Below are 16,863 nucleotides of genomic sequence, written 5' to 3' on the forward strand. Positions count from 1 at the left end.
AGAAGCTCTATCATACAGCCCATCTAAATTAAATCATGATATACAGAGGCCTAATCAGTGTCATAAGCCCTGGCAAAGAGTGAAGATGGAGGATGAGGACATTGCAAGGGACATGTAAGTGCAAATCAGCAAATTGGTGACTGGCCATTTTACTAAGTTTGCACCAAGCAAATCACCCAAAAACTGGATTCATAAGAATCCCAAATTTTTTTAAAAAATTAGGAAAACTCAATCTGCCTCAAATTTATTTGCTCATCTCAAACTTTTAAAGTATCGCACAAAGGACAGATGAATTACATCCAATGTGACCTTTTGATTCACTTGCCACAAATATTGACAATGTAGTCACAAATAAAACTAGCTACCAAACTTCTCTCCAGACCTGTAATGATAATGAAATCTCCGTCCTTGGCTTTTATGTGACTTCCTCTTCTGTCTCTTCCTCTTGCTTTGTAAAATTAAGAAATAAGTGATTCACATAGAACGAGCTTCCTGATGATTTGCCACCAAATTTCACACATTAACGATGAGACTTTCCATCCTGCTCTTCTGCTGCTTCCATGGTAAGATGAGGCGGCTTTACATTTTATATCGCATGGTTGGGAGTAGGACCTGAATCAAAAAGTAAGGTTTTATCTTCACAAGTGAAGAATCTCTGCTGAGAACCAGAAGATATGGCTGTTAGATACATTAGAATATGGCTGTTAGATACATTAGAATCCCCTGTTAGAAGATTTGCATCTCATATTATCGTTAATGACTATGATGGAGGTTACGAAAACATTTCCTCAATAACAGACCAAGAAATCAGTATGTTCTGAACGTTTGGTTTTAAATTATTGGTAATGTACATTATAAATAACTAGTGTGTACATTTGATACATGTATTGGATATTAGAGATTCAAAAATGAGGGTCATTTTACCTGGAAAGTTCCCAGGAAGAGGGGGGCATTATACTAGGAAGGAGCCCCAAATGGGGAACATTATACCAGGAACTTCTCAGAATGGAGGACATTATACTAGGATAGGGGACATTATTACTGGAAGAGTTCCAGGATGGGGGACATTACACAAGTAAGGAGCCTAAAATGGGGGACATTATAACAAGGAACTGCCTAGGATAGGGGACATTATACTAGGATAGGGGGACATTATTACTGGAAGAGTTGCAGGATGGGGGACATTACACAAGTAAGGAGCCTAAAATGGGGGACATTATACCAGGAACTGCCCAGGATAGGGGACATTATACTAGGATAGAGGGACATTATTACTGGAAGAGTTCCAGGATGGGGGACATTATACAAGGAAGGAGCCCCAAATGAAGAACATTATACCAGGAACTTCCCAGGATGGAGGACATTATACTAGGATAGGGGACATTATTACTGGAAGAGTTCCAGGATGGGAGACATTATACAAGGAAGGAGCCCAAAATTAAGGACATTATACCAGGAACTGCCTAGGATAGGGGACATTATACTAGGATAGGGGGACATTATTACTGGAAGAGTTGCAGGATGGGGGACATTATATCAATAAGGAGCCAAGGTTGGGGTACATTATACCAGGAACTGCCAAGGATAGGGTACAGAATATGATATATGAATAACTGGAAGAGAACAGGATGGGATTATTATACCAGAATGGGGACATTACACCAGGTGAGTGACATTATTACTGGAAAGGCCAAGGATGTAGAACATATATTACTGGAAAGGACCCAGATTGGGGGACATTATACCAGAAAGGGGCCCAGGATGTGGGGGATATATAACTGGAAGGAGCAAGGATGGGATGATTACACCAGGATGAAAATATTATTACTGGAAGAGACCCAAGATGGAGGACATATATTACTGGAAGGGACCCAGGATGGGTTACATTATACCAGCAAGGGACCAAGCATATTGGATGTTATTACGGCAAAGGGCTCAAGATTGCTGAGTTTATTTCTGCAAGAAGTTGCAAGAGTTGCTGAAGTTGAAGTGGGGCTCTCAGCACCTGAAGTCACTAAAGGTACACTGAGGGAGGTGTATCCACATAGTATGAGGGTTCCATCTCGGACCTGCTTACTGTGACCACAGGGGCATAATCAAGGTTTACATTTATGGGAAACCGCTTACAGGACTGAAATTTGCGGTGCATATACTGCGCCGCCTGATAATCTTTAGATGGGTGATACAGAACCAAAGTGCAATATTTGGTACATCCTTTTTGGATGCAATTGGATATGTAACAATGCCCTTGTTGTGGGAAAGATGCCCTGGGCGAGAGGCCACTACCACCACTGCCTTAAAGGACTCTGCATTTCTACCAGACCTGGACAGAAAAAGCACATTGTATCAAAGACTTGGCAGCAGGACATCAAACTAGGATATAGAACAATGCCATATTGTGAGTAGGTGATACGTCATCTGTGACTCGTGCTGCACAGGACGCACAAGATCAGAACTCTTCCTACCTGCAGAGACAGTCCTCCTACTGCCAAGCCTTTGGTATATTGCGCTTTTTGGGATGTTTTATATTATCTTGGGATCCTCCTGATGAACCGATCTCGGGGAAACGCGTTGAGGAAATTTCCCATTACAAGGGAAAGCATTTACATCCGGTCAGTTTTTTGTATACCAAGGGATGGATCCTCTTTCTACAGTAAAGAGACCACCTGGACTCCCATCACTTCTGAATAACTTACATCCAAAAGAGTTAAAGAAGCTAAGTATACTACTGTATATGGCTTCTATTTTACATTTGGGACTGTAGCCTTTGTCTGTTCCCCCTGTGGCTTCATCAGTAGGGAGGATCAGCTGCCGAGATACAGAGGTACCACATTTTTTAGGATATCTCCCATGGGATACTTTGGACGTTAGTACTTCTGATTGTCTTTATTGTTGGAGATTTTTTGTCAACAATTATCTGTGTGTGTTATGATATCTTTGTCACTGAATTTTGGTGGTTTTTAAAATAATACCAATATAATACATTTTTTTAATGGGATTATATGTATATGTTGACATCAAGCAGAAAATCCTCTTAAAAACTGCTTGAGTCCCCCATTGACTTCCATTGTACTCAGGTGCTCAAGTCACCGCCATACGAGCATTTAACTGCTCTTAACGAGTGCCGAGCACTTGAGCATATTAGTGTTCACTAATGACTATTTATGATTACTAGGGATGATCGAATACCAAAATATCCACTTCAACGAATATCCGACGAATAGGTCGGCACTATTCGCGAATATTCGATGCACCATGAAAGTCTATTGGAAACTTGAATAATTTCACGTTGGACCTAACGGTGACCTGTGGTGACTGAGGAAAAGGCTGAACTTGATGGGAAAAGGCTGAAACAGTATGGGCACAGCCTGTAGAAGGTGCGTGACTGCATTTCTGATGTCTTGGAATGTGTTCAGAGCAGCACGCGGTGTTTACGTAGTCGCCAGAACAGCTCTCAAATGAGCACGGTGGGCCCCGACTGGCGATTGGGATATATACCCCCTGGTCCTAATCTGCCAGTCCCCCCATAACATAGTCCTTGTAAAGGCTGAACACAATGTCCAGTAGGTGCTAGCAGCTCCAAAAATCACTTTTTTGACAAACAGAAGGCAGGTCTTTTGGTCTCTCTCTGTCTGTCTATTGGTCTCTCCCCCCCTCTCTCATACTCACCAATCACTGACCGATCACCGGCGTGGTGCTGCACGGCTATCACACTGCTCCGGCGGCTTCTCCAGCTTTTGAAAATGCCGGCCACTCATTATCCCATCTCGTATTCCCTGCTTTCCCCTCCCAGCGGTGCCTATCATTGGTTGCATTCAGACGTGCCCCCACACTTAGTGACAGCTGTCTCACTGCAACCAATCATAGCCGCCAGTGGGCGGGTCTATGCAGTGCAGTAAAATAAATAAATAATTTTAAAAAAAAAGGCGTGCTGTCCCCCCAAATTTTAATACCAGCCAAGATAAAGCCACACGGCCGAAGACTGGTATTCTCAGGATGGGGAGCCTCACATTATGGGGAGCACCCCAGCCTAAAAATATCAGCCAGCAGCTGCCCGGAATTGCCGCATCCATTAGATGCGACAGTCTCGGGACTCTACCCGGCTCATCCAGAATTGCCTTGGTGCGGTGGCAATTGGGGTAATAAGGAGTTAATGGCAGCCCATAGCTGCCACTAAGTCCTAGGTTAATCATGGCAGGAATCTATGAGACACCCCCAATGATTAACCTGTAAGTGAAATAAATAAACACATACACCCGAAAAATCCTTTATTTGGAATAAAAGACAAAAAAAACACCCTGTTTCACCACTTTATTAAAATCCACAAATACCCCTCCAGGTCCGGCGTAATTCTCATGAGGTCCCGCGATGCATCCAGCTCTGCTACATGAAGCTGACAGGAGTGGCCGTGGAACACCGCCACTCTGTGTGAGCTCCACGCAGCAACTGAAGTTAGCCGCGCAATCAGCGGTGACGTCACTCAGGTAACCTGAGTGATGGCACCGCTGATCGCGCTGCTCACTTCAGTCACTCAGGGGATTTGCGGTCACTGGTGAGTCCTTCACCTGTGATCGCAAATCAGGCTGCGGCGCACACACAGAGCCGCGCAATGACAATGAAGTCGGGTGAAGTTCATCCAAATTCATTCTGATCGCGCGTCTCTGTCTTGCAGCTAGCCATGTTTTATGGGGATGTAACAGAACTGAGTGGGACCGCACTATCAAAAATGCATCCAAACCGCTGATCGGGAATGTTTCCATTCACTGACAGCAAGCAGAGATGATGGGGAATGTTTCCGCTCACTGACAGCAAGCAGACGTTTTGGGGAATGTTTCCATTCAATGACAGCAAGCAGAGATGGTGGGCAATGTTTCTATTCACTGACAGCAAGCAGAGCATAGAGCATGGACTTCACTCGACTTCATCGTCATCATGCGGCTCTGTCTGTGTGCCATGGCCTGATTTGTGATCACAGTTGAGGACTCACTGGTGACTGCAACCCCCTGAGTGAATGAAGTGAGCCGCTCGATCAGCGATGCCGTCACTCAGGTTACCCGCGGCCAGCTGCAGTCCTCCACCTGAGAGCGGTGGCCACGGGTCACCTGAGTGACGTCACTGCTGATTGCATGGCTCACTTCAGTTGCTGCGTGGAGCTCACAAGAGCGGTGGTGTTCCACGGCCGCTCCTGTCAGCTTTATATAGCAGAGCTGGATGCGTCGTGGGACCTCGTGTGGATTATGCAGGACCTGGAGGGGTATTTTAGGATTTTAATAAAGAGGTGAAAGAGGGTGTTTTTTTGTCTTTTATTCCAAATAAAGGATTTTTCCGGGTGTATGTGTTTATTTACTTTCACTTACAGGTTAATAATTGGGGGTGTCTCATAGATGCCTGCATGATTAACCTAGGACTTAGTGGCAGCTATGGGCTGCCATTAACTCCTTATTACCCCGATTGCCACCGCACCAGGGCAATTTGGGATGAGCCGGGACTGTCGCATCTAATGGATGTGGCAATTCCGAGCGGCTGTTGGCTGATATTTTTAGGCTGGGGGGCTCCCCATAATGTGGGGCTCCCCATTCTGAGAATACCAGGCTTCAGCCATGTGGCTTTATCTTGGCTGGTATCAAAATTTGGGGGGACCGCACAACGTTTTTTTAAAATTATTTATTTATTTCATTTACTGCACAACATAGAACCGCCCACCGGGGGCTGTGATTGGTTGCAGTGAGACAGCTGTCACTCAGCGTGGGGGCACCTCTGACTGCAAGCAATTATAGGCGCCGGTGGGCGGGGGAAGCAGGGAATAGGAGATGGAATAATGAGCGACCGGCATTTTCAAAAGCTGGAGAAGCCACCGGAGCAGTGTGACAGCCGTGCAGCGCCACGCCGGTAATCGGTCAGTGATGGGGGAGTATGAGAGAGGGGGGTGAGGGAGACACTGACAGACAGAGAGAGACCGAAAGACTTGCCTTCTGTTTGTCAAAAAAGCAATTTTTGGAGCTGCTAGCAGCTACTGGACATTGTGTTCAGCCTTTACAAGGACTATGTTACGGGGGACCGGCAGATTAGGACCAGGGGGTATATATCCCAATCGTCAGTCGGGGCCCACCGTGCTCCAGATGGTAATGGAGCTGCTGGCACCCTGTGGGTTAGGCGGAGATTATAGAGCTGGATGGCTCTGAGATAACCCAGGGAACCGGTCACGTGTGTAGGGACAAGTCAGACCGGACGACAACCCAGTTAGCATTTCGGCGGAATTGGCGCAACCCCGACCACGTGTGCAGGAACACATCAGGCCGGATGGTGACCAGGTAGCGTTGACCAAGAAGACCGCTGCGACAGCGCCCTGTCAGACACGACAGGCCGAGTGGTCCTTTGATTAGCATTTGTGGTCACTACTCGAATGGCCACGTGTGTAGACCACATGTCAGGCCAAGGGATCACACCAGTAGCGTTGACTGGGAAGCCAAGGAGGATAATAGGTTCACACACCCAATCCTGGAACACCCTGTTAACTCCACAGGGGTCCTGGGGTATGCTGTTCGTGCGCGAAGGAGGCACAACTGGACAGGTGGCACAACAGGTGCGTTGTCCGTGTACGTAAAGGGCACTCTTGGACAGGTGACGCAGCAGGTATGCTGTCCGTGTGCGTAGGAGGCACAATCGGACAGTTGATGCAGCAGCCGTAGCCCAGTTAACTCCACTGGACTGCTATAGCACAACAGGAACGGTAGCAAGGAAGCACGGCGCCTGACCCTCATATGCTGAGCCACGAGTCTTGGCATGACAGGCACCGTTCGCCTAGCCCTACCTACCACTTCCAACAAGACTTATGCCAACATGAACTCTAAATGCATATGAGAAGACTGCACACCTCCATGTTGTCTCCAGCCCCTTTAATAACCTGGGTCCACCCCAAACCCAGGGTGGAACCACCAAGGTCCAATAGCAGAGTGCCATGTCATCAGCGACGTCACCAGCGGCCTATCCGGAACCGCCATGTCATTGATGACCTCATGGCTGCCACGCCCCAAACACTTCACCAGTAATCATCTGACGACCAATGGTGAGGTACCAGATCATAGGAGCGGGCCTCTGCGAGCCAGTCCGGAGTGGCCACGTCATCAGGACACTTGACACCCTCTGCCCTATCAGGGCCTGCCACCTCACGAACATGCTCAGTGAGGTCCTTAACGGACCTACCCTCTGATGCACTAAGTGCCTGAGCATGCTCAGTAGCCTGAACAACAGACTCAGAAATCAGACTATCTGCCTGAGCATGCTCAGTAGGCACATTCCAGAACTTAGACACAGCACGAAGTCCAAGTACCTGTGCAAAGAGGCTGTTAGGTTTAATTGTGGGAGCATGCTCAGTAGCCTGAACTGAGGACTTAAGCCTGCTTTACACGTTGCAATTAGTTGTACAATCGCATTTGCGATGTGACACGCCCAGGTTGCATACGGGATCTTATGAGATCGCACGTAGGTCGTTCATTTGCTGTCACACGTGCGTTAGTAGTCTATGTTAAATTGATCAATTTTGTGTGCGATCCTTTAGATCATGTGTTCTGTGACGTATGCATTGGGCACCTTTTTTTTTTTTTATTTATTGACTTGACAAGCATGTGTAATGTGTAGGGATGCGTTTTTACTATGTCATCTGCCATTCAGCTCTGCTACATGGCCGCTGACAGCAGACACAGACAGCCATGTAGCAGCGGTGAATGGCAGATGACAGCAGACACAGACAGAGCCGCACTGTCAGAATGAACTCGGGTGAACTTCACCCGACTTCATGGTCATGCTGCGGCTCTGTCTCTGTCGCGTCCTGATTAGCGGTCACCCATGAAGGACTCACCGGTGACCGCTAAACTCCTGAGTAACTGAATTGAGCAGCCCTCTCTCGTATACTCACCGATCCCCGATGTCCGGCGCTGCACGGCATTCACACTGCTCCGGCGGCTTTTACTATTTTGAAAAAGCCGGCCGCCCATTAAACAATCTCGTATTCCCTGCTTTCCCCGCCCACCGGCGCCTATGATTGGTTACAGTGAGACACGCCCCCACGCTGAGTGACAGGTGTCACACTGCACCCAATCACAGCAGCCGGTGGGCGTGTCTATACTGTGTAGTGAAATAAATAATTAAATAATTAAAAAAAACGGCGTGCGGTCCCCCCCCATTTTAAAACCAGCCAGATAAAGCCATACGGCTGCAGGCTGGTATTCTCAGGATGGGGAGCTCCACGTTATGGGGAGCCCCCCAGCCTAACAATATCAGCCAACAGCCGCCCAGAATTGCCGCATACATTAGATGCGACAGTTCTGGGACTGTACCCGGCTCTTCCTGATTTGCCCTGGTACGTTGGCAAATCGGGGTAATAAGGAGTTATTGGCAGCCCATAGCTGCCAATAAGTCCTAGATTAATCATGCCAGGCGTCTATGAGACACCCTCCATGATTAATCTGTAAGTTACAGTAAATAAACACACACACCCGAAAAAAATCCTTTATTAGAAATAAAAAACACAAACATATACCCTGGTTAACCACTTTAATCAGCCCAAAAAAGCCCTCCATGTCCGGCGTAATCCAGGATGGTCCAGCGTCGCTTCCAGCACTGCTGCATGGAGGTGACCGGAGCTGCAGAATACACCGCCGCTGCTCCGGTCAGCTTCACACAGCAACTGAAGACAGCCGCGCGATCGGCTGAGCTGTCAGTGAGGTTACCCGCTGTCACTGGATCCAGCGGTGGCCGCGGGTAACCTCAGTGACAGCTCAGCTGATCGCGCTACTCACCGCCGCTCCTCTCACCTCCACGCAGCAACTGAGGTGAGTAGCGCGATCAGCTGAGCTGTCACTGAGGTTACCCGCGGCCACCGCTGTATCCAGTGACAGCGGGTAACCTCAGTGACAGCTCAGCTGATCGCGCTACTCACCGCCGCTCCTCTCACCTCCACGCAGCAACTGAGGTGAGTAGCGCGATCACCTGAGCTGTCACTGAGGTTACCCGCGGCCACCGCTGGATCCAGTGACAGCGGGTAACCTCAGTGACAGCAGCTGATCGCGCGGCTGTCTTCATTACCTGCGTGGAGGTGACCGGAGTGGCGGTGTATTCTGCAGCTCCGGTCACCTCCATGCAGCAGCGCTGGAAGCGACGCTGGAGCATCCTGGATTACGCCGGACATGGAGGGCTTTTTTGGGCTGATTAAAGTGGTGAACCAGGGTATATGTGTGTGTTTTTTATTTCTAATAAATGATTTTTTCGTGTGTGTGTGTTTATTTACTGTAATTTACAGATTAATCATGGAAGGTATCTCATAGACGCCTGACATGATTAATCTAGGACTTATTGTCAGCTATGGGCTGCCAATAACTCCTTATTACCCCGATTTGCCAACGCACCAGGGCAAATCGGGAAGAGCCGGGTACAGTCCCAGAACTGTCGCATCTAATGTATGCGGCAATTCTGGGTGGCTGTTGGCTGATATTGTTAGGCTGGGGGGCTCCCCATAACGTGGAGCTCCCCATCCTGAGAATACCAGCCTTCAGCCGTATGGCTTTATCTGGCTGGTTTTAAAATTGGGGGGGACCGCACGCCGTTTTTTTTAATTATTTAATTATTTATTTCACTACACAGTATAGACACGCCCACCGGCTGCTGTGATTGGGTGCAGTGTGACACCTGTCACTCAGCGTGGGGGCGTGTCTCACTGTAACCAATCATAGGCGCCGGTGGGCGGGGATAGCAGGGAATACGAGATTGTTTAATGGGCGGCCGGCTTTTTCAAAACAGTAAAAGCCGCCGGAGCAGTGTGAACGCCGTGCAGCGCCGGGGATCGGGGATCGGTGAGTATATGAGAGAGGGGGATAGACTGACATGGACAGAGAGTGAGGGACAGAGATAGTGACCGACTGACAGAGATTAGTGAATGACAGACATTGTGAGGCGCTTCAGAACGCAGCTTTTCAGCTGCGCTCTGAAACGGACCTTTTTTAAGCTGCGGTGCAGAGCGCACACCTGCGCACATAGCATCAGACACCAAAATCGTATGAGGGATGTCACACGTTACAATTCACTAGGTTCGTGCAACAAAACGCTCAATTCTAGACAAAGATACGATGTGTTTGCGATCAACGGTTTTGCGTTCAATCCTGATCGCACGTAGGTGTCACACGCAGATACCTCACAAACGATGCCGGATGTGCGTCACTTACAACTTGACCCCAACGATGGATTGTGAGCTATATTGAAGCATGTGTAGCGGGCTTTAGTCTCAGAAATTACACAATCAGGCTGAGCATGCTCACTAGGCAAAACACCGGACTTATGCGGGCGTCACACGGTACGATATATCGGTCGATATGTCGCCGGGGTCACGGATTCCGTGACGCACATCCGGCATCATTCGAGATGTCGTACCATGTGACACCTCAGGCCGGTTTCACACATCCGGCTTTTTGCCGGTTTGCCGGATTCGGCGCTCTCCCATACAGTGACTACAGTACAGTGACAGCGCAACAAGCGCCGGTCACGTGCTGTCATGTGACCGGCGCATGTGACCCGGAAGTTACAGCGCTGTTACTGTACTGTATTGTCTGTACGGGAGAGCGCCGGATCCGGCAAACCGGCGAAAAGCCGGATGTGTGAAACCGGCCTCAGAACGACTGTAGTCGAGCAAAAAAACTCACCTTATCGTTGCTCGTTGACACGTTGCTCATTTTCATAATCTCGTTCCTCCTTCTGTGTGCCGGTTGTTCGTCGCTTCCTTGGCAGTACACGTCTCTCCGTGTGACACCCAGGGAGCGACGAACACAGCTTACCTGCGTCCCGCCGGCAATGCGGAAGGAAGAAGGTGGGCGGGATGTTCCATCCCACTCATCTCCACCCCTCCGCTTCGATTGGCCAGCCGCATGTTCGCTGCCCACAGCGAGGTCATCCAGGAGGTAAGTACGTGTGACAGGTGGTTAACGACTTTGTGCGCCACGGGCAACTAACTGCACAAACGACAGGGGTGGGTACGATCGCTCGTGCAATTGCACGATAGATCGTACCGTGTGACGCCCACATTAGACTGTGGCTGGGCTAAATCGGCGTGAACATGCGCACTAGCCGCTTCTCCACACTTAGACGTGGTGGAAGGAGAAGCCAGCTGGACGACCCGAGGCACGGTTAAGAATGGCAGCCGGCACCTGGGCGCAACAGGAACCGCCGCAGGCTGCTTGCGGCTATGGCGGCGCCGGTTCGTAACAGACTATTTATTAATTGGATCTAAGAATGCTCTCCCACACACAATACATGACTGCGTGTTCACAAAATGGCCGCTGGCTTATATAGCCCCTATGACGCTGTGCTGCCAAGCCAATCACAGTAAATCTACAACCAAGATGGCTGCAGCGTTACTGTGAGGTCAAGCAACATCAGATGTGTTTATTGGCTGGAAAAAGGCACCAGGAAGTCAGAAATGAAAATGAAAGTATCGGAGCGGATGATAGTTTATCCGTCGGATATGGAATGGTGAGACTAGTCTGCTATCCGTCCGATAACGAATAGTGGCGAATACATTAGCTCATCCCTAATGATTACAGATGACCGAATCGAAGTAAATGGAATTTCCTACAGATTTCACCAAAAATCTGGATTTGCCTGAATTACGGTAGATTTTTTTTGCAGTTGGATTTACTCAACTCAAGCCATTACTTTGCAGGATATATTTTTTAGGGCCAATAGAGGCTTTAAAAAAAAATATACTCACCTTGTCCCTCATCTGTTCTGTCCAACAACTTTTTGTCTGTCCGTTGACATGCTCTCTCCGAGTCTGGAGAAGAACTGAGCAAAACAGAGCAATCCAGCAGAGAACCAGGTGGGGAACTGTGGCAACTGGATAGGTGAAGGGGTGAGGTGAGAATATATTTTTTTTCATTTTCTTTAACATTTTTCCATGAGATTGGTGCACATTTAAAGGGAACCTGTTAGCAGAAATTTTGCACTAAACCTAAAAGATTCCCCTTCTGCAACTCGTGGGCTGCATTCTAGCAAGGTTCCTATTGTTATTGTGCCCCCTTTTAGACCAAAATAAATACTTTATAAAGTGGTACCTTTTCGTATGCAAATCTTGTTAATCGTACATGGGGGCGGGCTGTCTGGTGTCCATTATTCTACCTCCTGCTGCTTTACGCCGTGCCCCATTGCTCAATTTCATACCTCAGGATGCCGCCCAGTGCGCCTGAGGTCTCGCGCATTTACCGTGCCACTCTAGCGGGACTGTGCACTGTGCACAGTGTGACCGCTGGTGACGTGTTGTGCAGGCGTGAGATTTTGGGCGGTGCTGTGATTTTCATCAGCAAGTACCCGCCCATAATCTCATGCCTGCGCAACACATCACCAGCGGTCACACTGTGCACAATGCACAGTCCCGCTAGAGTGGCACGACGCATGCGCGAGACCTCGGGCGCACTGGGCGGCGTCATGAGGTATGAAATTGAGCGATGGGGGACGGCGTAAAGCAGCAGGAGGCAGAGTAACGATCAGATTTGCATACGAAAAGGTACCACTTTATAAAGTATTTATTTTGATCTAAAAGGGGGCACTATAACAATAGGAACCTTGATAGAATGCAGCCCAGGAGCTGCAGAAGGGGAATCTTTTAGATTTAATGCAAAATTTCTGCTGACAGGTTCCCTTTAATGGAAATCCAATTTATGGGTGAAATTCAAGAAAATCTTTCAAATTTGAATTTAAGCACATGCAAAAAAAATCACCCCGGTTGGATTTCAGTAAGATTAAAAAAACACGTGCTAGCTACAGTATTTCAGGTTTACTTTTTTATGTCAAGTAGCCAAAGCCTTTTTTTGAGTTGGAATAAAAAACAAAATAGAAATGCTGCTTTGATTTTAATTTTTTTGGTATATACATATTTTGGAGTACATACAAGTTATTGAACAATTTTTCTAGTTTTTCAAAATGAAAAACAATGCATGTGGCTTTTAGCACTATCTCTAAATGGATTTTTTATGGTGAACACTCTTTTTTGTTAATAAATGGTAATTATCTTTGTAATCACAATTCTATATGTTACTTATATGATCTTTGTAGATCCCACACTGGTTGATCTACTTATTATACAGTATTACTGTCTGTACAGTACTAAACTGACAGCCAATCTATCCGGCTGTGCCTCAGAGCTGGTTGTGAGCCGAAGACCAACGAAGGGAGAATTTCATTTCTCTGACAGACAAGTCCATCCCCGGTTATGCCGTGGGCTGTGTACGGAGACTGGGAAAATCAATGGTGTTTGGTTGCAGTATCTCAGTTGTTCATTTTGAAAAATCTATGAAATAATTAATTTTGAACTCAAATATTATAAATTTAAATTGAATGATTTTCAATTTTTTTTCTCATTTCTCATGTGATTTTTTTAAAGGCACCTGTTGGACATTAAACAATTTCTGTGTTTACCAACCAAAAACCCTCTCCGTGAAGGAAGGAGATTCGGTCACCGTCCCGTGTTCATTCACCTATCTTGAGGAACTCAGAGAGAAGTCACAGATTATAGTAAATTGGGGGGAGCGAGATGGTCCAACCTGCTCCAAAATCAAGAAGTCCATCACAGACGGGTCTGGGAATATTATGGATGAGTATAAAGACCGGATGTCTATAATAAAGTCTCCTAATAACAACCGGACGGAATCTCTCATAATCCGAGGAGTAAAAGCTTCAGATGGGATCACCTTCTGCTGTAGAGCAACTATATTACCCTTCAGCTACACCTGGTACGACACCTATGGGACCTCTCTACACTTTGCTGGTAATAACAAATTTTCTATAATACTTTATAAGTACGTGCATTACAGATCAAGGCAAAAAGTGAAGAGAATGTATGACTGTTTATTTCTTTGAGGAAAAAAATGAACTGTACTACCATCTCTGGCGGTAAGTCTAAAGGCGGTATTACACGCTATGATATATCGTGTGATCGCATGAGCGATTGCACCCATCCCGTCGTTTGTGCATCATGGGCAATTCGTTGCCCGTGGCGCACAAAGTCTTTAACCCCCGTCACACATACTTACCTCCCTAACGACGTCGCTGTGGGCAGCGAACATCCTCTTCCTGAAGGGGGAGGGACGTTCGGCGTCACAGCGACGTCACACAGCGACTGCTCAATAGAAGCAGCGGGGCGGAGATGAGTGTCCGGTACATCCCGCCCACCTCCTTCCTTCCTCATTGCCGGCGGGACGCAGGTAAGCTGTGTTCGTCGTTCCCGGGGTGTCACACGTAGCGATGTGTGCTGCCTTAGGAATGACGAACAACCGGCGCGCAGAAGGAGGAACGACATTATGAAAATGAATGACGTGTCAATGAGCAATGATAAGGTGAGTATTTTTGCTCGTTAACAGTCGTTCGGAGGTGACACACGCTACGACATCTCTAACGATGCAGGATGTGTGTCATTAATTCTGTGACCCCGACGACATATCATTAGATATATCGTAGCGTGTAACGGGGCCTTATGGCTCTGTGCCCATGATAACTATTAGGTGAGTGTTTGATGATGTGTATTTTTCCTGTGTCAAAAACACAGCATCTTACTGTTCCAGCAAAGTGAATGGGATTTATAGACTCTCCTGCCCACGATGCTTCTTTTTCCTCATTGTAAGCTGACCTGCAGTGTGTGTTCCAAATCCGCAGCATGTCAATTTCTCTGTCGGATACACTGAGTTTTATGCACAGATTTTCTCCATAGACTTGCATTAGATGTGGATGTGCACCATCTGGGCGTGATTACATGATTTCCATCAGTTTGTGTCACTGCCAGCTCCTGGAAATCTGCACGCGGCTTTCTTCACTTATATGGAACTTCTGAAACTGGGTATACGTGTCCCAGCTTCAGCGAGACGCACTGTGCATGATTGGAAGTGCAGAACTTTTTCTTCTGATCCTGCACAGTGCCTCTCGATGAAGCTGGGACACTTATACCCCATTTCAGAAGTTCCATGTCAATGAACAAAGGTGTGCACATGAGATTTCCAGGAGCTACGATAACGCTGTCTTGTGGAAATCATATTATCATGCCCACATGGGCGTGATAACATGGAAAGAGGGCCAACTAGTCTGGGGAAACCAAAATCACATTGACTAGTCAATGTCATGATCCAGGAACGGGATTCTCTGCACCAGAGTTTCCCAGACCCAGCATGGTCACGTCAAGGGTTAACTCCCATCAGCCTAGTTCTGGTTTCAGCAGACACTTTATCTGGTCTTTGCAATTGCATCCTGGTGCTGGTTATAGTTTTGCTCTACAGTCTGTGACTAGCTCTGGTGAGAATTCCTGTTTGATCTGACTCCTTGTTATTGTGCCCTGACCTGTACCCTTCCCCGCTCGTCCGTATGTCCCAGCCCCTGACTTCCCGCTCCTGTCTGTTGTTTGTGTTTCCCTCTGCATACCTGATCTCCCGGCTTCTGACTCCATTCTATTTGCTAACTTAGTTTCAATCCTCCTTTTGCACTGACTTGACTTTCCTGGCTAGACCATGACTGTTTGACTACTCTATTGCCCCCTGGTGGTTAGCCTGTTATCTTCCTGCTGAAGTTAATCTGCTGTACTTCAGCTGCTTTCCTGTTACTGTGTTACTTTGTCTCTCCACTACTCTGCTGCCACCTAGTGGGGAATATGCTGTACTACATCCTACCAACCCTTTGTACAGCATGACAGTCAAGGCCTTAATTTGCATAGGAACAGCACAGTTTATAAATCCTTTTTTTAAACATTGATTTTACAGAATAACATTACACAGGGCCGGTGAGGCAGGGCATTTTGTCATAGAGTTATGAATGCTACTGAATGAGAGGGCATAGGGAACATATATATATATTTATTTATTCACTTATATAGCGCTATTAATTCCACAGCGCTTTACATACAGTGACAACACTGTCCCCATTGGGGCTCACAATCTAAATTCTCAGTATGTTTTTTGGAGTGTGGGAGGAAACCGGAGAACCCAGAGGAAACCCACGCAAACACGGGGAGAACATACAAACTTCCTTGCAGATGTTGTCCTGAGTGGGACTAGAACCCAGGACCCCAGCGCTGCAAGACTGCAGTGCTAACCACTGAGCCACCGTGCCGCCCTGTGACATGACATGTTCCTTTTAAGTCGAAATCACTATCAGTGCATATGACACCCTGGCACCATTTTATTGAACAGTGTGATTCTACAGATTGTTTTCAAATGGTGCCAGGGGTATCACATGTGCAGATTGAGATTTCAGCTTAACGAAGAGGTCATTGAGCTGACATCTCAATCTACACACGTGCAGCTTCTGGTGCCATTTTATTGAAGACCTGCAGATTTGCCGCAGATTCACACTGCGCATGCGCCACCCACCACAATGATGGTGTCAGTGCCGCAGACTTTAAAAAAAGAAGACAGGTCACTGAACAATCAATGACTTGTAAAAGAAACCAATGAGGTAGGTGGAGGGGTGGAGAAGAAGTAGAAGATCTTACCCCCAAGTCCCCACCGATGCACAAAAGACATCATCGGAGAAAACAGAATAATTAATAAGGTTTTTTTTTTATATGACAGGTTACTTTTAAAATTCTGATTTTTAATAACTAAAAGGTATTTGGAAATAAAAATTATATTTAAATGTCTATTTTTTATTGTACTAATTTATTCTTTTAACAATTTTTGGAGAACCCCTTTAAGGATGAAGCAATTGTTTTTAAACTAATTGAATTTGTTTTTAATTGCCTTGAATTTGTGGATTCTATCGAATCCAAATATTGTGACAATTCAATACTTGTGAATCCACAAAAAATGTGCATTGTTGGTTTTCATTTCGTTAGATTCATAC

At 46.9% G+C, this 16,863-nt stretch overlaps 1 protein-coding gene across 1 annotated transcript in view; it reads left to right on the forward strand.

The window, feature by feature from the left end:
• The first annotated feature begins 511 nt into the window (after positions 1-511).
• The window catches only part of LOC142302122 (uncharacterized), a 43,219-nt gene continuing 26,867 nt past the window's right edge, over positions 512-16,863 (forward strand). Inside the window, exons 1-2 of the mRNA XM_075343206.1 lie at positions 512-563; positions 13,424-13,807. Coding sequence (XP_075199321.1) covers positions 527-563; positions 13,424-13,807 — 421 coding nt within the window. The 5' untranslated portion in view covers positions 512-526. The remainder of the gene's footprint in view (positions 564-13,423; positions 13,808-16,863) is intronic.

This window comes from Anomaloglossus baeobatrachus, chromosome 4 (assembly GCF_048569485.1).
Source record: "Anomaloglossus baeobatrachus isolate aAnoBae1 chromosome 4, aAnoBae1.hap1, whole genome shotgun sequence".
NCBI classification, from domain to species: domain Eukaryota; kingdom Metazoa; phylum Chordata; class Amphibia; order Anura; family Aromobatidae; genus Anomaloglossus; species Anomaloglossus baeobatrachus.